Source organism: Pan paniscus, chromosome 6 (assembly GCF_029289425.2).
Source record: "Pan paniscus chromosome 6, NHGRI_mPanPan1-v2.0_pri, whole genome shotgun sequence".
Lineage (NCBI taxonomy): Eukaryota > Metazoa > Chordata > Mammalia > Primates > Hominidae > Pan > Pan paniscus.
Genome location: NC_073255.2, coordinates 90852875 through 90872479, shown reverse-complemented (window position 1 = coordinate 90872479; position 19605 = coordinate 90852875). Strand labels below are relative to the sequence as shown.

At 56.4% G+C, this 19605-nt stretch overlaps 1 protein-coding gene across 50 annotated transcripts in view; it reads left to right on the top strand.

Moving 5' to 3' along the window:
* The first annotated feature begins 549 nt into the window (after positions 1-549).
* The window catches only part of ELN (elastin), a 42017-nt gene continuing 22961 nt past the window's right edge, over positions 550-19605 (top strand). For 16 of the 50 annotated variants that reach the window (XM_063605898.1, XM_063605890.1, XM_063605888.1 and 13 more), the window contains exons 1-12: positions 550-1040; positions 8164-8214; positions 9354-9383; positions 10498-10530; positions 14007-14042; positions 15415-15507; positions 15785-15835; positions 15919-15969; positions 16680-16721; positions 18023-18094; positions 18989-19018; positions 19497-19568. In XM_063605898.1, the coding sequence (XP_063461968.1) occupies positions 959-1040; positions 8164-8214; positions 9354-9383; positions 10498-10530; positions 14007-14042; positions 15415-15507; positions 15785-15835; positions 15919-15969; positions 16680-16721; positions 18023-18094; positions 18989-19018; positions 19497-19568 (643 nt within the window). In that variant the 5' untranslated portion in view covers positions 550-958. Of the gene's footprint in view, positions 1041-8163; positions 8215-9353; positions 9384-10497; positions 10531-14006; positions 14043-15414; positions 15508-15784; positions 15836-15903; positions 15970-16679; positions 16722-18022; positions 18095-18988; positions 19019-19496; positions 19569-19605 lie in introns of all 50 variants that reach the window. The other 34 variants (XM_063605884.1, XM_055114487.2, XM_063605892.1 and 31 more) reach the window with 14 other exon arrangements.

The window sequence follows — 19605 nt, the reverse complement described above, 5'->3', positions numbered from 1 at the left end:
AGGGCTGTGACCTTGACCCATGCAGAATAGAACCCTGTGTGTCGGGATCCTCCATGTGCTCCAGATGCCCCTGGGGACAGCACCAACATGGCCTTAACTCCCAGGCCATTCCCCTGCCTCTAACCCCCTGTCATCTGCAGGCATCCACCCCAGACCCACCCAACACCTCCTCCCCAGCTTCAGGCGCTAGGCAGAGACCTTGGCCCCTGCAGAATGCAGCCCTGTCCAGGGTCCCCTACCTTCCCCCCAGATCCCTCCCAGAGCAATACCAACCCGATCCTACCTTCCAGGCCATTCAACCTGCAGCCCCCCGGCCTCTGTAGATATCGCACCCCCCAAACCCCCAGACCTGCCCAATGCCTCCCCTCCCCAGCTTTGGGCAGAACCTGTCTCTAGCCAGACCTGGGGGTGTTGGGGAGTCTGGAGGGCCGGGGTGGGGGCTGAGGCGCGGGACAGCTGGCCCGTATCCTCACACTGGGCCCGGGGCCCAGCCGGAGGGGCGGGGGCCTGGCCACTCGGGCCTTGGCTGGGGCTGGGATTTTTGGCCTGGCCGCCAGGCCCTCCCTTCTGCTTCCTCTCCCGAGGGCTGTCCTGGCAGAGGCCCCCCTCGCTCTTTCTGGCGGGAACAGGGCCAGCAGCGAAAGAACAGTCGCAGAGGGAAAGCGGGAAAGAGATGGGAGAAAGTGTGTGTGTGTGAGTGTGTGCTTGTGTGCATGTGTGTGCGTGTGTGTGTCAAGGAAAAAAGCTCGCAGTCCAGCAGCCCGGGCCTGGGAGGCTTGTGAGCCGGGCCTTTCGTAATTGTCCCCTCCCCGCGGCCCCCTCCCCCAGGCCTCCCCCCTCTCCCGCCCTCCCGCCCGCCCTCTCTCCCTCCCTCTTTCCCTCGCAGCCGACGAGGCAACAATTAGGCTTTGGGGATAAAACGAGGTGCGGAGAGCGGGCTGGGGCATTTCTCCCCGAGATGGCGGGTCTGACGGCAGCGGCCCCGCGGCCCGGAGTCCTCCTGCTCCTGCTGTCCATCCTCCACCCCTCTCGGCCTGGAGGTAAGCACCCCTCGCCCCTGTCCCCAGCGCTGCCCACAGCTGCGGGCCCTTTGGGCCAGGTGACTAGTCGCTCAAGGGAGAGACCTTCATCCCTGGGAACTGCAAGGGGTCCCAGGTGGGAGCCCCTCAGCCACTGGGTCCTCGGAACTGCCCCTCCCAGGAGCCAGCCCTGTGCCCAGGAGGAACCTGTCAAACAGACACCCTCGACTCAGAATAGTCCCAACCCAGCATCCAGGCTTTGCTGCCCTGCGAGGGCTGAGGGGGCCCCTGCTCAGGTGCCCGGGTGCCCGCCCTGTAGGGGGATCAGAGCATCCTGGGGGAGGGCCCAGTGGGAACCCCTGGGTCTGGAGACACCACAGTCTGCACACCTGTGGACACAGCTGGGGTGCACACCAGCCCTGGGGACAGGGAACCTGGGCTTGATACCAGCTCAACCGCAGTGAGCTGTGTGACCTCAGCAGGTTCCTTGACCCCTGGGAAGCCGGGATCCCCCCGTGAGGAAGGTCAGGGCTCCGCTGAGGATGGGTTTGCAGGTTGGGAAGCTGCTGCTGTGTTCTCCCTGCTGAGGCAGGCAGGGACTCCTGGTATGCATTTGTGTGTGTGTGTGCGTGTGCATGTGTGCAGGAATGAGCGTGCTGTGTGCTCGTGTGTGTATGTGTGCATGCACAGGTGTGCACGTGTGCAGATGCCCGGCTGTGTCACTGAACAGAGGAAGGGATTTCTGGAGGGGTACATATGTCTGCTCACAGGTTCATCCTTAGGCAGGTGTATGCGTATGTTTGGAGGAGGTATATGAAGCTGCTCCTTAGTGTGTGCAAAAGTCTGCCACCTGACAGACATGTAGACATGTACACATGTAGACATGGGCGATCTGGCATCCAGGTGTGACACTGGTGTGGACTGTCACTGTGTGTGTTATGGAGTGTGTGCATCTGTGTGTGTGAATGTGTGTGCGATGTGGCACGCAAGCATGGAAAGGCGGGCTGGAGAAGGTGTCTGTCTCCTGGCAGAGGCAGTGTGGCTGAGACAGAGGCTGGAGTGGATCCTGGGGCACTGCTGGGCCATCTGCTATGTGCCCCAACCCAGGCACAGTTGGTTATGGGGTTTGAGGGTGCCCCCTGTGGGGCTGCTATGCCGCGGCCAACGGGGGAGGACAGAAGAGGCTCCCCGGGCATGGGAAAAAGGAGGGCATTTGGTAGGGGGGTCTGGGTGGAGTCTGGTTTCCTCGGGAGTCCTCCTTGCCATGAGAACCAAACGCTGAGTGGGGGGCAGGAGGGCCACGGGGTGGAGTCAGGGGCCTGGGCAGGAGCTGCAGCTGTTTCCGTGAGATTGAACAGCTTCCTGTGCAGGGTCCGCTGCTGGACCTGGATGAGGCCAAGGGACATGGGTACCCACAGGCGGGCCCCAGCAGGGGCAACGAGCCAGGGCCTGAAAGCAGCAGCCCCGGGTCCGTCTCAGCCTCCTCCCCAGGTGTAGCCCCCAAACACCCAGCCACCCTCCTTCCCAGATGGGGCCACCACCTATAGGGTGGCAGTTCATCATCAAGGAACCTTGAGAATTAGAAATTATTATCATCACTTGACAAACAAGGAAACTGAGGCTCCGGCAGGCTAAGGCAGTCCCCGGGGGTTAGTATCAGCCAGCTCTCTGCCCCAGGTCAAGGGGCAAGGGGGTTAGGAGTGAGCTAGCAGGCAACATTTGGGGAGGGGAAGGCTTGGGGCTGAGTCCTTTAAAGCAGGCATGCCCTAGGCAGAATCAGCTCTCTCCTTGTGTCCTCAGTGACACCGCTAAACGCCCAGCTGGCCTCACACTTTGCAGAGATCAATCTCAGCTCTGTCCCAGGTGGCTGGACTTGCTAGATCCAAATAAGGGGTGTGTGAACTGATGAGCTCGTGTGGGGTTTTGCACAGAAGTGCTACTGAAGTCTGCAGAGGTCGGGGAGCCAACACAGGGAGTGGAGCGCTCAGTCACATGCTCACTGCCACTCACCTGGCCGTCCTGGGGGAGCCTGGCTTCTCCCTCAAGGAGGAGGGTGTCACTTATGCAAGTTCAGCGGCTCCAAGGAAGGAACCCTGTTGCGGCGGTGGGGGAGCAGGAGGAGGGGACAAGCCACACAGCTCCCAGGCTGTTTCAAAAGTGAGCATGAGAAATTAACCCAGGGATAATTCTTCCCCATCCCCCAGAAATAGTATCAGGGATTTTTTTTTTTTTTTTTCCTGATTTCAGAACTGAAGATGGTTTGGAACAGAGGTTTCCTTTTCTTTTATTTTCCTTTTTTATTTTTATTTTTTTACCTTTTTTATTTTTTTTAAATTGAGACAGGGTCTCGCTGTGTTGTCCAGGCTGGTCTGAATTCCTGGGCTCAAGTGATCCTCCCACCTCCGCCTCCCAAAGTGCTTGGATTACAGGCATGAGCCACTGCCTCTTTTTAAATATTTTTTTAATTATTGTTTTCCGTCCTTAAGTAGGAACAGGGGTTTTCAACCTGGCTATCTATTAGACTTCCCACCCAAGAATCCCTGCTTGCTTTGGTTGGAGAGGGACCTGGACACAGAATTTTCAGGCTTCCCAGGTGACGGTGGGGTCGCCAGGGCCAAGAAGCACTGGTTTAGAGGTCGATCCCGCTCTGTGTGTCTGCCGAGGCCCCGGCATGAGGGCAAATGTGCCCTGTGTGGGAGGGGACACAGTCACCCAGTGGAGGACAGCTTGTTTTTGAAAACCCTTGGCAGCCTTCTGCATGCAAACAACAAACAGCTTCGTGTGGTCTTATCTGCTCCCCAAGCCAGCCCCCGGACTTTGGTTTGGCAAAGCCCCCTGCCAAGACCGGCTGGCCCCAGGCTCGCTCCCAAACAGGCTGCTTCCAGCTCTTTGAACCTGGAGCCCAGGGCCCAGGCAAATGGCCCTACATGTGACTTGGGGTCAGCTGGGGGTCCCAGACCAGGCTCTTCAGCTCACTGGTTCTCCATTTCCCTGGCTGCAAAATGGGGAGAAACAGCCCTGCCTGAAGTACCTCCTAGGGCCAGTGAGAGCTTCCAGCAACGTACTATCTGGGGGAAAAAAAAGCATCAAATAAAAGGACCGTGGGAATGGGCATTTTTAAAATAATCTATTCTCTTATTCAGAGTCTGCTAATTTGGGCTCATGGATCCTTGTAATTAGTGCACATTGCTAAGGTTTAATACTCCCTCTCGCTACTTACACCATGTTTTGTCTAGTGGAGGGGCAGCTAATGTGTAAATAGATGTGCAATGATGAAAGAAGCAGACAGGACTCGGTTGGGGGTGGCCAGAAGGAGCCTTGAGAAATCCAGGAAGGCTTCCCAGCAGAAGTGACATTTGAGTTAGACCTAAAGAGAAAAGTAAATGGGGCCAGGTGCAGTGACTCATGCCTGTAATCCTAGCACTTTGGGAGGCCCACATGGGCAGATTGCTTGAGCCCAGGAGTTTGAGACCAGCCTGGGCAACATAGGAAGGCCCCCGTCTCTATTTAAAAAATAAATGAATATTTTAAAAGAAAGAAAAAGAAAGAAAGAGAGAGAGAGAAAGAAAGGAGAGAGAGAGAGACAGAAAGAAAGAAAGGAAGGAAGGAAAGAAGGAAGGAAGGAAAGAAGGAAGGAAGGAAGGAAAGAAGGAAGGAAGGAAAGAAGGAAGGAAGGAAGGAAGGAAGGAAAATGTTGGAGGACCTGTCTGTGGATGAGGGGTAAGTCCCAGACTACAGGCCCTGGCAGGCAGAACTGAAGAGACAGAAGAGCAGATTCTCGATTGGAGGAAGCCCTGTCTGCAGTTAGTGCTGACAGCATTTGGAGGTGGTGATTTTCCCGTCATGGGAGGTATGCAAGCAGAACACGAAGGATGTTTGCGGAAGGAGGTCCAGCCCAGGCCAGAAGACTATTATGATCCCTGAGAGTCTAGGATCGTGATTCTAAGATGCAAGAGACAAGTTCCACCCTGGGCTAGTCGGTGAAACATGCCAAAACCACATAAAACAAGACAAGTGTTCTCCAGGCCAACTGCTTAGGGCCAGCTGAGCAGCACAGTCAGGGAGAGCCGTGGGCTCGGGAAAGGCAGGCGGGAGAGTCTGAGCTCAGCCCTGGTGCGGGGGTAGGACTTGGACAGAGGCAAGGACATTCCTGGCAGGAGAAACGGCTTGTGCCAAGGAGTGGAGGGAGAAGTGAGGATGCCCCACGGGGCCTGGGGAAGCAGCTGTTACCTTTTCAAAGTCCTTTCCAATTTCCAGCTGCTGTCTAATTTTATTCTCACCTCTCTCACTTGCAGAGAGGCAGGAATCCTTCGCAGCCCCTAAACCTTCTCCATTTCCTCATTGCAAAATGGGGATTAAAACCTCGGGCTCCCCAGGCCGTCAGGTTCAGGCATGAAGTTTGGCAAATGCCACCATCATCAGGGTCTGAACGGTGGGGGTGGAGAGTGGGGACAGAGGAGATCTGGGGGAGGGGAAGCTAAGTCTTCCCCCCAGAAAGTGCCTGGGGTGCAGGAGGGCAGAACCCCAGGAGAAAGGAAGTCAGGGTTCAGCCAGGCCCGGGGGCTCAACAAGCCCAAGGCAGGGGGACTCCCAGGGCAGATGGGGATGAAACAGGTTAGAGCTAGATTCACAGACAACCACACTGCCACCCCTCTACTTAATTCACCCATCATGTATTGAGTAACTACTGCATACCTGGCCCTGGGCCACGGACTGTGCAGTGAAACGGGAAAAAATGAAACGTAAGTGCCACTGTCTTTTTATTTTTGAGCAATTACTGTCTGCCAGGTCCAGAAGAGGACATAGCCTATTACTTGAACCCTTTTACAACTTGCAGCAACCTTGCAACCTTGCAGCAACCTTGCAACCTTGCAGCAACCAAGTGATTATCTGCCCCATGTCACAAAAAAGGAAACCGATGTTCAGAGAGGTTGAGTGACTTTCCCAAGGTCACACAGATGGTAAGAAGCAGCGAAGGCAGAATTAGAAGCCAGAGGGGTCTGTTCTGAGCGCTTTGCTCTTCCCCCCACCTCCACCACACTGTTCCCTGCAGTCTGCTCTGGAGCCGGAGAGTAGAGAGGAAGGGAGAGGGGCACGTGAAGAACGAGGGAGAGGGGGAGAAAGAGGAGGAAGGAGAGAGGCCGAGGCAGAGAAAGACGCATAAGAGACTGCTGAGAGCTGGAGGCCGGAGCCAGGGAAGGCATCAGAGGCCCGAGGCGGGCCATGTGTGTGCTTGGCAGCGGATGACAGGGCCCAAGTGCTCCTTCCCAGCAGGCCCAGCCCCCCTGGGGCCACCACTCCGAGCCTTGAGGTTCTGACCAGATTACTTGCACACTTCAGGCCTGGACTGCAGTGCCTGAGGAGCCACAAGCCCTGGGAGGGGGTGGCGCCGGGGTCTTGGCTCCGGTGGCTGTGACAGCTCCACAGCCCTGACCCTGCTGGGCTGCAGCTGAGGCTGACAGGGCCCTGGGGCCAGCAAGCCGAGCTGTGCAGCGTCGCCAGACCTCAGAGGCCAGACGTCTGGCCGCGAGGCCTCCCTGGACACATTGCAGAGACACCCGTTCCCCCAGCCCCGCCCATGCCCCACGGGGCTCCCGGCCCCTTTCAGCAAAAGCAGTAAGGGAGGGCTGGGCTGGGGCATTGGCAAGGTGGCTTGTCAAGCTCAGAGGGGGGCCTTCTGAGGTGGAGGCAGGGCCCCCGGTTTGGGACCCTGTCTGTTGCCATGGCGATGGCTCAGGCAGGGTCTGGATCCAGCATCACAGCGTTCCCCAGTGAGAGCTTCACTGGTCCATGGGGACTGAACTCGTGATCCTGTCTGGCCGGTGAATTCGCTTTTCCTTAGGAAACTATTCACTGTGCTCATTCATGGCGTCCCCCTGCGGCCCCGGCGCCTCCTAAGACAGCCCGTGTCAGACGGCCAGAGCCCCACCCAAGCTCGGCTGCCCAGTGGCTGAGGACGCTGACCTCACGCCGTCCTATCAGTGTGGGAATGGCTGCATTTGTGCTGGCAGCTGCACCTCCTTAATGCTCGCTGTAGCAGCCCGGCCTGCCCTTCCCAAAGCTCTGGCCTCTACCCGGCAGCTCAGCTCGGGAAGGGAGTGGGCTGCCTGGTGAGAGGTGCTCAGACCCAGTGTCTTCCACCCCAGGCCCTCTCCCTGACTCCAGGGAGAACCAGGTAACACAGCAAGAACCATCATACTCTAAGGACTGGCAGCAGGGCGCAGGGGCCTGTCATCCTAGCACTTTAGGAGGCCAAGGCAGGAGGATCGCTTGAGCCCAGGAGTTCCAGACCAGCCTGGGGAACATACTGACACCCCATCTTTACAAAAAAATCAATTAGCCAGATGTGGAGGTGTATGCCTGTAGTCCCAGCTACTTGGGAGACTGAGGCAGGAGAATCGCTTGAACCTAGGAGGCGGAAGTTGCAGTGAGCTGAGATCTTGCCACTGCACTCCAGCCTGGGTGACAGAGCAAGACTCTGTCTCAAAAATAAAGCACTGGCCTGAGCTTGAATCCAGGCCCCGTCTCTTTCCAGCTGTGTGGCCCCAGGCATGTCCCTTAACCTCTCTGAGCCTGATTTCATGTCTTAAGATGATAGTCTCTGGGAGCGGTGGCTCACACCTGTAATCCTAGCACTTTGGGAGGCCGAGGCAGGCAGATCACTTGAGGTCAGGGGTTCAAGACCAGCCTGCCCAACATAGTGAAACCCTGTCTCCACTAAAAATACAGAAATTAGCCGTGCTTGGTGGCATGCACCTGTAATCCCAGCTACTCGGGAGGCTGAGACAGCAGAATCGCTTGACCCGGGCAGACGGAGGTTGCAGTGAGCTGAGATCCCACCACTGCACTCCAGCCTGGGTGAAAGGCCAAGGCTCTGTCTCAGTCTCAAACAAAACAAAATGATGATAGTAAGCCCTGCCCTTCCAACTTCACAGGCCGATTTCAAAGAGCAAGAATGAGAACACACTTTGTAAACAGAAACTGCTCTGGAGACAAGCAATGTCATTATTGCCATCAGCATCATTCTTGTTTCCATGTAATTGTGGGTTTTGCCATTGAAAGTAATGGCAAAAATCGCAGTTACTTTTGCACCAGCCTAATAGTTCTGGCTCCTGGAGGACTGACTCTACCTGTTTCCTTTCAGGGGTCCCTGGGGCCATTCCTGGTGGAGTTCCTGGAGGAGTCTTTTATCCAGGTAATGTACATGAAACTTCCACACACCCAGGTCATGCAGATGATGCTGATGTCCATAATAGATGCACATTTTGACACTACAGAAGGTAGGAACATTGACACACCTACCAGAAGTCACACCCACTTAAAAATGCAATTAACAAGACACTGATTTACAGCTATTAAGAGCATACAGGCTGGACATGGTGGCTCACGCCTGTAATCTCAACACTCTGGGAGGCAGAGAAACGAGGATTGCTTGAGGCCAGGAGTTTCAGACCAGCCTGGACAACATAGTGAGATCCCCCTCTCTACACACACACACACACAAATTTAAAATTAGCCATGTTCTGCATTGAGAAAAATGAAAATGAAGTATAGAAATTAAAAAAAAAATTAGCTGGGCATGGTGGTGCACGCCTGTAGTCCTAGCTACTGGGGAGGCTGAGGCAGGAGGATCACTTGAGCTTAGGAGTTCAAGGCTGCAGTGAGCTATAATAGCACCACTGCACTGAAGTCTGGGTGACAGAGTAAAACCCTGTCTCTAAAAAGAAAAGGGGAAAAAAAGAAAAGAAAAATCAAAAGTAATACTTTCAATACTTAAAAAGGATTTGAGGCCAGGCACGGTGGCTCAAGCCTGTAATCCCAGCACTTTGGGAGGCCGAGGCAGGCGGATCACAAGGTCAGGAGATCAAGACCATCCTGGCTAACACGGTGAAACCCCGTCTCTACTAAAAATACAAAAAATTAACCAGGTGTGGTGGCGAGCGCCTCTAGTCCCAGCTACTCGGGAGGCTAAGGCAGGAGAATGACGTGATTGAACCCAGGAGGCGGAGCTTACAGTGAGCCCAGATCGCGCCACTGCACTCCAGCCTGGGCGACAGAGGGAGACTCCATATAAAAAAAAATAAAAAAATTTAAAAAAGCATTTGAGTGTATAGAAGTGACCTGGAAGTGGGGAGAGACGCCAGCACTCCCCCAGATACATACTGACACTGGACTGCTGGCCAAGCAGAAGAGAAAACCGAGGCTTGCAGAGAGCAGGTCTTGCCCAAGGTCACGTAGTTAGGCAGAGGTGGATTCAGCCATAGCTGGGGGTGGCAGCGGGCTTGCCTGGCAGAAGTACCGATGATCTCTCTTTCTCTTTCTCTCCCCCGACAGGGGCTGGTCTCGGAGCCCTTGGAGGAGGAGGTGAGCTCAGAAACCCCACTTGTTCATCACTGAAAGGGCCTGGGTTTCACCCGAGCCACATGCATCCTCAGACCTGAGAACCCTGGGAGACCCGAGCATCAAGGACTCCCTCATTTCACAGACAGCATCCAGGCGGCGGGAGGAGGCTTCCTTGAGAACCAGAACCCATTGGCCTTCCCAGTCCCTCCCCTAGACTTTATCTCTGGTGCCCTCTGCCTTCCTATTTCTTCTTTTTTTTGGTGGGGGTTGGGGGGCGGGGGGACAGAGTCTCGTTCTGTCGCCCAGGCTGGAGTGCACTGGTGTGATCTCAGCTCACTGCAGCATCTGCCTCCCAGGTTCAAGTGATGCTCCTCCCTCAGCCTCCCAATTAGCAAGGACTACAGGCGCATGCCACCACGCCCAGCTTATTTTTCTATTTTTTCTAGAGACAGAGTTTCATCATGTTGGCCAGGCTGGTCTCGAACTCCCAACCTCAAGTGATCTGCCTGACTCGGCCTCTCAAAGTGCTGGGATTACAGGCGTGAGCCACCTTGCCCGGCCCCTTCCTATTTCTTTTTATCCTGAAAAACCTCCCTGCCAAGCCGGCTGAGCAGGCACCATCTTTTTTTTTATTTTTTTGAGACAAAGTCTTGCTCTTGTCACCCAGGCTGGAGTGCAGTGGCGCGATCTCAGCTCACTGTAACCTCCACCTCCCAGGTTCAGGTGATTCTCCTGCCTCAGCCTCCTGAGTAGCTGGGATTACAGGCACATGCCACCACGCCTGGCTAATTTTTGTATTTTTAGTAGAGACAGGGTTTCACCATGTTTGCCAGGCTGGTCTCAAACTCCTGACCTCAGATGATCCGCCTGCCTCAGCCTCCCAAAGTGCTAGGATTACAGGCGTGAGCCACCACCCCCAGCCCATCATCCCCTTTTGAGCCTGAGACTCTGGGACTCAGAGAGTATAAACCATGAATTAGAAGTAGAGCTAGGTTCCCAGGGGCTCCAAGTCTGAGCGGGAGGACCTGGGGCGTGAGATTCCACACTGCCCACACTTTGCCCGGGTTGGGGGTTGGATAAGTAGTAGATGGATAAGCTGGGCCACCCCATTCACTATCTTCTCTTCCCTCTGCAGCACTGGCGCCTGGAGTCAAACCTCTTAAGCCAGGTAAGACCCAAGGCCTCGGAGCATTGAGAGACAGCGAGGGAGCTGGGGAGGGAGGAGCCTACCCAGCTGGGAATGGGACAAGGAAACCAGGAACGGGACAAGGAAGCCAACGGGCAGGAGGAAGGAGGGAGGTGTGGACACCGATTAGCCTCCCAAGGATGAGTAGGCCGGGGCCAGGTCCCAGGGCTTCCAGGAACAAGAGGCTGGAAGCAGCTCCATGTCCTCCCTGTGTGAGGGCGTCTAGCATCTACCCTACATGTGCATGTGTGTTCACCCAGCTGTCCAGAGACTCCTCTCTGCAAAGGAGAGGCTGTTAGAGGCAACATCAGGGATTGCTCCGGTTCCAGTGGCCTCCAAGCCTTACATGACCCTCGGGAGCTCAGACACAGATCCTCAGCCCCAGACTTCCCCTGAGTGGTCCCCTAGCCCTTGACCCCAGACCAATACCCCAAATCGCCCTGACCTTGATGCCATTCTGAGCCCTTCTCCTGACTCCAGACGGAGCACTGGTCTCAAGCCAAAGCTTAACCCCAGCCCAAGCCCTGAGCCTAATCCCAGGCTGAACCCTGACCCTGCTGACCCTGGTCCCACAGGACCCCCAATCCTGGCCTTAGGCCAAGCCCTGACCCCAAGCCCAAGCTGAGCACCGACCATGGCCCCAGATAAGCTCCCCTCCTAATCTCGGGCCCTTTCCAGCTGTGTCCAGACCATGGAGTTTTCCAGTAAGAAGGTGTGGCCGGATCTATCCTGGCCTCGCCCAAGGGGCTGGGATCTGCCACGAGGGTCCACTCTCAGCTCTGGGGAATGCACCCCCAGGAAGGAGGGTGGGGCAGTTCCCTCCGGGAAATACTGGCGGATAAGGAGCAGGTGGAGGAAACAGCGTCTCTGTCCAGATTGATGGTCCCTCGGCATGAGACGCTCCACATGTGACTTTGGCCGCCCCACACCCTGAGCTGTGTTGCCCTGGCTCAGAAGCCCAAGTCTCCAGGACACAGTTTAGATGTCCAAGAGCTCTTATGAAATCCTGATCGTTGATAATCCAAGTGCAAATGAATCTTCAAGACCCAGATTCCCCTGCGCTAAAAGTCCATCTGGGTTGTGAAACACCAGGGCTGGAGCCAGGAGAGGCAGGAGAACGGGGTGCCTGGGGTCTACAGGGCTCTGCAAGGCCAGGAGACCCTGGGAGCTTGCCACTTATCCCCGCCAGCACCTATACCCTGTCTTCCTGGAGCAGGTGAGGGTTCTTAGTAGGGTCTTTGACGGTGAAGAGAGGACAGGGGAGATGATAGTGGTGCAGAGGTGTGGAGGTAGGTCTGTGCTTGGCCTAGAAGACCCAAATTGAGGAGGTTGTGCCTGCAAAGCTGGAGGGTACATTCATTGATCCCACTAGGAGCAAGAGACACATAGCGGGTTGTGGTTAAACACCAGAGGAAAGACAGACAACTCCCTACGAAGTTCCAGGATGTGTAGTTGCAAAAGTGAAGCTTTTGTTAATGAAAGATTTAGGTTAGACTTCTGAAAGAACTTCCAGCTCAGGGTGAAGGAGTCAATCCAAAGGAAAGTCAGAGCATCTCCTTCTGATAAAAAGGGCAGTGTTTCCAGGCAAGGGGCTGGATTCCATGACCTCCCCAAAGACTCAGGGCTACAGAAGGGTCGGCAGAGCCCCCATGGCACTCCCAGGGAGGCCCCCACATCCGGACTGCCAGGACGTCCGGGCCTGCCCAGGCAGGATGGAATGGAGCACAGGCAGCGCGTGTCATGCTTGGGAACAATTAATCCCTTGGTGACAGAGGGTGGGTGGCCTGGCAGCTGTTTTTCCACGTGGGTGCCACCACAGGTCCAAGCTGGCCCTGCCCTGCCTCAGCTCTCAGCGGGGGACCAGGCAGCTGGAAGCCTGCACACCCAACACCCTGAGCACTAGCCAGAGGCCAGCCGCCCACTGAGAGGGGCACGGGCATGGACAAGAAGGAACTGGGAGCACCCACTGTGTGCCCTGGGTAGGTTGCACAACTAGGTGCTTTCTGCACACATGCTCACTGGTCCCAGCAAGGCAGGTGATATAATGGCCATTTTGTAGATGGCAAAAACTGAGCCTCATCGGAGAGGCAAATTGACCTGCTTGTGCTCATGGAGGCTGGGTAGCAGCAGCAGGGTCTGAATCTAGAACTCTCTGACTCTAGAAAGAAGGAGGTTGGAGCTGGCCAGGTCCCTGGACTCCCAGCTGTGGTCAGCCCCTCCCCGCTTTCTCCTCCTTTCCAGATGCTGGAATCCTTGGGGCATTTGGGGCAGGTGAGTGCAAAGGAAGGAGGGCAGGCAGAGACAGAAGTGGTCAGGCCACAGGACAGGATGCTCAGGCTGGGATCATGGAAAAAGGAAGATGGCCCCAGAGAAGCCACCTGTCCCCCACTGCAGCCCCAGCCTCTTCTCACTTCCTGTGCAGTCCTCAGCTTCCCCTCCCAGCCCCTCTGTGGACAGGAAAGGTCTGAGCATGTCCCTTGCCCTCTCAGAGCTCAGGAAACAGGCCTGGCTTGAGAGAAGCGACTGCCAGCACTGGTGGGGCAGGGCCCGGGTGCTGGGAAGTGACTCCTGCCTGATCGCCAGGCACTCCCGCCCAGAGGCAAAGATGCTTCTTACATGAGGCTGGCTGAGTTTCAGAGGGGTCCAGCTCCCACTAGTAGGAAATGAGGGACGAGGAGTGGTTAGTAACGGAGACCACACCCGGGGAAAGCCAGGGGGGACCTCTCCAGGGTACAGCAGGCTCCATGTTTGGGATCCATCCCTGGAGAGGACTCGCCCCTGAGGCTCAGGACTAGCATTTGTAGGAGAGATCGTCACATAATTAGAAACAAACCTGGCACGGTTGTGAACTCTGACCTGATGGCCCATTGGTCCTGGCCAAGGCAGTGGAATGTCTCCCGCAGCGGGAGACAAAGCGATTGGGCCCAGATGTGGGGAGGAGAGAGCCAGAGGGACCCATTTGGCGTCTCATAAACATCTTAGTAGGAGGCTCCTGGGCTGCAGGGCAGGCTGGATGGAAGGACAGATGGGTAGTGGGGACATAGGAGTTCCCCGATGCAGGTGAAGGGGAGGGGACTGAGTCAAGAGATATCTGCAAGGAAGCAGAAGAGAGACCTCACTGGCCTGGGGTGAGGTCTCGCTCACGGACTCTGCTCTGTCCCAGCCCTTGCTGAAAGCCCTGCTGAATCCTGTTAGCCAGCAGGGCTTCTAGGAGAAGCACAGGCCTGGCCCAGGCTTGTTAGGGATCGGTGCAATGACACCTGCACTGCACATAGTAGTCGCTCACTAAACTACAGGTGGATCCTATTTTATCAGGATCGACCCTGAGCATCACAGGCTTAGGGACCAGCCTAGGGACCTGAGTGGCTGATCACAGCACTGCCCTAACTCCAGGAGACATTTCCCACTCTGGGCCTAGGAACACTGCCTACACTCCTGTCTCTGTTTCTTATCCACAGTTCCCGGAGGGCTTGTGGGTGCTGGCCTTGGGGCAGGTGAGTGCTGACACCCAAGAAAGATATCCCCTGTGGGGACCAGCCCCTGAGCTCAACCCAGGGCTGGTATGCAGCACGGTCATGGAACAAGGGTGCAGGCCAGGTTCCGTCCTGGGCACTGACGGGGACTGATGCTGATACCAACTGCCCCAAGCAGCTGCCCAGGACATGAGGAAATCACAGCTGAGTACCTGGGTTCCTTTATAACATAGTAGTAGTGAAGGCTGCATGGAGGAAGCCCCATGGACCAAGGAAGCCCAAGGGAGTCGCTTAACTCAGCAGGGGTTCAGGAAGGCATTCTAGAGGAGGTGGGTGGGGAAATTTGACCCCAAAAGATCCATGCAGTTTTCAGGAAGGCTGAAGTGAGAGGATCCCTTGAGCCCAGGAGGCTGAGGCTTCAGAGAGCTATGATCATGTCACTGCACTCCAGCCTGGGTGACAGAGAAAGACCTCATCTCTTTTGTTGTTCTTGTTGTTGTTGAGACAGAGTCCCACTCTGTCACCCAGGCTGGAGTGCAGTGGCTCAGTCTCAGCTCCCCGCACCTGGTGCAGTTGATCTCAGCTCACCACAACCTCCACCTCCCGGGTTCAAGTGATTCTTGTGTCTCAGCCTCCCAAATAGCTGAAATTACCAGTGTGCACCACCACGCTCGGCTAATTTTTGTATTCTTAGTAGAGACGGAGTTTCACCATGTTGGCCAGGCTGGTCTCGAACTCCTGGCCTCAAGTGATCCACTCACCTCGGCCTCCCAAAGTGCTGGGATGACAGGCTCAAGCCACCGTGCCCAGCCACAAGACCCCATCTCTAAAGGGGAAAAAAAAAAAAAAGAGCCATGCAGTTTTGTCAGAGCTGTCTGACACATTAACCTCGGCACACAATCTAGTTCTGGTACTTAGGCGCAGTGGCTCACACCTGTAATCCTAGCACTTTGGGAGGCTGAGACGGGCAGATGGCTTGAGCCCAGGAGTTTGAGACCAGCCTGGGCAACATGGTAAAATCTTGTCACTACAAAAAATACAAAAAAAAAAAAAAATTTGCCAGGCACAGTGGCATGCACCTGTAGTCCCACCTACTTGGAAGGCTGAGGCGGGAGGATTGCTTGAGCCTGGGTGGTTGAGGCTGCAGTGAGCCAAGATCGCACCACTGCACTCCAGCCTGGGTGACAGAGTGAGACCTTGTGTCAAAAAAAAAAAAAAAATCCATTACCGGTGAGCAGTGCTCACATGGATGTCCTGCAGGCATTGATGTCTGGCAGAGAGCGGAAGAGCCTCCAATGTGCTTCCTGAGTGGGGCACAGCCAGGCAGGGCCAGAGCGTAGGAGTCTTCATAGGTGTGGTAGCTCAGGACCTCACCCCATCCTCCCCTCCGCAGGGCTCGGCGCCTTCCCCGCAGTTACCTTTCCGGGGGCTCTGGTGCCTGGTGGAGTGGCTGACGCTGCTGCAGCCTATAAAGCTGCTAAGGCTGGTGAGTGGTGCTCTTTGGGACATGCCACAAGCCCTCTGGCTTCCATGGGGCCCTCCGCTTTGCAAAGAACCTTCCCTCAACTCAGGCTTGGGAACCGGGTGGGTGGGATTGTCAGTTGCAATCTACTGGGGCTGAGGGAGGCAGCTAGCTGTGCCCAGTCTGAAGGTGAGTTAGTAACGGGGCCAGACCTCAATGCTGGGCCCTCAGCATGCAGCCCCTGGCCCTTCTGCCTCCCCACTGTTCCTTATGCAATGCCTCACCTGTCCTGGCTCTGCAGGCGCTGGGCTTGGTGGTGTCCCAGGAGTTGGTGGCTTAGGAGTGTCTGCAGGTACGATGGCTATCCCCGAACTCCCTGGGTCAAAGTTGCAGGCCTGGGTGGAGCCAACTCTGATGCAGCCCCTTCTGTGCCAGGTGCGGTGGTTCCTCAGCCTGGAGCCGGAGTGAAGCCTGGGAAAGTGCCGGGTCAGTGCGGAATCCCTGGGGCTGGAGGACAGAGGGCAGGGAGGGGCAGAGGGCAGGGAGGAACAGAGCCCTCTCCACGCCACTGCACTTGGGGAGGAAGGGCAGGGCCTGGCTTCAGTCGGGCAGAGAAACTAGCCAGGCTGGTGCCTGCGTCTGTGAAATGGGGAGGAGGGGCCTGGCCCACTTCCCGGGCCCTTCTCCCAGGATATTGGGGTAGAAAGAGATGGGCTCTGTGGCAGGCTGTCGGGCGACAGATGGGGAAACTGAGGCTCAAAGAGGCGAGTCAGTGTGGAAGGGCCTGCAGCGAGTCCCGGCAGAGCTGGGGGAGCCCCGTGTCCTCTGACTCCCCATCTGGTACTCGTTCTGCCTCACCAAGCCCTTTAGGAAGTGACTTCAGGTTAAACAAAAGACTGCCTGAGTCTACGCAGCAGGGAGGGACATCTGGAAGCTGTTAGCCAGAGGTGGGCTGGCCCAGCCATGTAAACAGGCTCCAGGAGACGGAGATAAATCCACACACCGAAGAGTTTGCAGATGACTTCCGAAACTCGTGGGAGGAGGGTTGTGGCCACCCCACGTCTGTCCCTGGCTGCCCCTGTCGGGCACAGAGGCTGTGGGTTTGAGGGCCTTGGAGCTGCCTGGGTGGGAAGGGCTGGGGAGGGGTCCCTGGAGGCTGAGCTGCTGCTAGTAACTTTGCTTTCTTTTGGCCACAGGTGTGGGGCTGCCAGGTGTATACCCAGGTGGCGTGCTCCCAGGTGAGGGCAAGGAGGGAAACAGGGACTCTATAGGAAGAAAGCAGCCAGGACGCAGTGGCTCATGCCTATAATCCCATTGCTTTGGGAGACTGAGGCAGGAGGATGGCTTGAGGCCAGGAGTTTGAGGCCAGTCTGGGCATCATAGTAAGGCCCTCGTCTCTACAAAAAAATTTAGCCAGGCATGGTGGTGTGCACCTGTAGTCCCAGCTACTCGGGAGGCTGAGGTGGGAGGATTGCTTGAGCCCAGAAGGTCCAGGCTGCAGAGAGCTACGATGGTGCCACTGCACAGCAGCCTGGGTGACAGAGCAAGACCCTGTCTCAAAACAAAGAAAAAGAAAAAGGAAAAGAAAAGCAGCCCCCTCAGCCTCCCTAGTACCCCCCTCGCCTCCCCGAAAAGCAGAGGCCACCAGAAGCCCTGGGTCCTGACCTGAGCCATTTCCCCAAACTCCAAAGCTCAGGCTAACAGACATAAGGTCCCTGGCAGTCCGTCCATCCCCTGAAGGTCAACCAGCCTTCCTGCACCCCACCCAAGCCCTGATCCCAGGCACAGACCATCATCACAGCCCGAGGCGGCCCCCTGAGGACAGATCCCAGTGTGACCAGCTATTTCCCAAAAGCTGTGAGTCACCAAGGGGCCACCCAATGAGTCTGCCCTGCAGGAGACCCTAAAGAGCTGCCCCTCACCCTCCTTTCCCCTGCCAGGGCCTGACCACCCCACCCAACATGTGACCTCCTGAATTCCCCCAAAAGCCCAGATTTAGGCTGTTATGTGGGATTTGCTGATGGAGTGGCCCTTCCTCCCTCTCTCCCCCACTACGCTGAAAGCCAAGGCTGCCCAGCCCCAGGGGAGACAGGAGAGGTGGAAGACGCTGGCATGGTCCCAGCTGTAGCTGGATGGCTGCTTTGGGGGTCTGGGTTGTGGGCGAGAGCCCCAGAGAGCACGGGCCTCCCTGGTCTACGGGCGAGTGGCACCGCGCAGCAGCTGTCCCTCTCTTTACCTTTTCTGCGGAGGGTGGTCGAGACGGCTTTTGTGATTAACTCCAGCATAGAGATGAGGCTGACTGAGGCACGAGCTCACATGGCTGGGAAATAGGATTAAAACTCAGATCTTCTGACCTTGAGCCAGACAGGGAAGGAAAGTCAGCACTAAACAGGTCCTTTCTCCACCCACCCCGTGAGCCGTGCCTGTCACTGACAGTCGGTCCCAAGGGAGGTCAGCTGGGGGACCCGAGGAGGGGAGGGGTTCCCAGCAGGGCCTGCAAGGCCTGCCTTCCTACACTCACTGCTTTGTCCCCCGGCAGGAGCTCGGTTCCCCGGTGTGGGGGTGCTCCCTGGAGTTCCCACTGGAGCAGGAGTTAAGCCCAAGGCTCCAGGTATGCAGCTGTCTGGACAGAGGGCTGATGGCAGGGACTCTCCAACCACCTTCTGGCCCCGGGTGTGAAATGGGGTGGGATCCTGGACTGGCTCAGGGCCCTCTGGGTGACACTTTTTATGTTCCAGCCCTGGGCAGCCTGGTGCTGAAAAACCTCAGAGTGTGGCTGGGCACACTGGCTCACACCTGTAATCCCAGTATTTTGGGAGGGTGAGCTGGGAGGATCGCTTGAGCCCAGGAGTTGAAGACCAGCCTGGGCAACATAGCAAGACCTTATCTCTACAAAAACATGATTAAAAAATTAGCCAGACATGGTCACACACACCTGTGATCCCAACTATTCAGGAGGCTAAGACAGGAGGATCTCTTGAGCCCAGGAGATCAAGGTTGTCGTGAGCTATGATCACACCACTGCACTCCAGCCTGGGCAACAGAGACCCCGTTCCCCCCCAAAATAAGAAAGAAAGAAAAGAGGGCCAGATGCAGTGGCTCATGCCTGTAATCCCAGCACTTTGGGAGGCCGAGGTGGGCGGATCACCTGAGGTCAGCCTGACCAACACGGTGAAGCCCTGTCTCTACTAATAATACAAAAATTAGCTGGGCGTGGTGGCCTGCACCTGTAATCCCAGCTACTTGGGAGGCTGAGGCGGGAGAATCGCCAGAACCTGGGAGGCAGAGGTTGCGATGAGTTGAGATCACCCCATTCCACCCCAGCCTGGGCGACAAGAGCGAAACTCCATCTCCGAAAAAAGAAACCCCAGAGTTCATGTGAGCGCAGCATGCGATGACTGGTCTGGGAAGAACTGGCCATTCCTTCGGCCTCCTGGCCCCTTGGTGCTGTCTGGCCCAGTGTCCACAGTTCCAGGGCTGTAGTGACAGCTTTTTATCATTACAGGTGTAGGTGGAGCTTTTGCTGGAATCCCAGGTGAGGCAAGGCTGGTGGGAGAAGCAGGGTGGCCAGCCAGGCAGAGGCTCTGGCGTTGGGAGGGGTTGGGCACCCAAGATCCCATCCAAGCCTGCCCAATTTCTCCCACGCCTGCAGAGCCAGGCCTTGCAGTGGCTGTAGCACAAAGTGGCACCCATCCCAGGCCTGCACCCCCAACTGGCATAGCAGCCCAAAATTCAAAGGAGTCCAGAAAACCCTCCAGCCTGTGCCAAGGGCTGCAGTCCCGAACTGGGGCCCAGGCCCCAGGAGGGAGAGAATCCCGTAGCTTCCTGGAGGAAGTGGCCTGTCACTGGGAATTTCTCAACTGACCCATGATGGAGATTCAGGGAGTCCCTCGAAGCAGGATGGTTTCTGGATGCTGTAGCAAGCTCCTTCTGCCTGAGCAGAAAGTGGAGTGGGTGGCGGAGGGTTTGGAAGGGGGTGCTGGGACCTGAACTTGCTCTCTTTATTCCCACAGGAGTTGGACCCTTTGGGGGACCGCAACCTGGAGTCCCACTGGGGTATCCCATCAAGGCCCCCAAGCTGCCTGGTAAGTCAGAGGGACGGTTCAAGATGCACCACTCGGC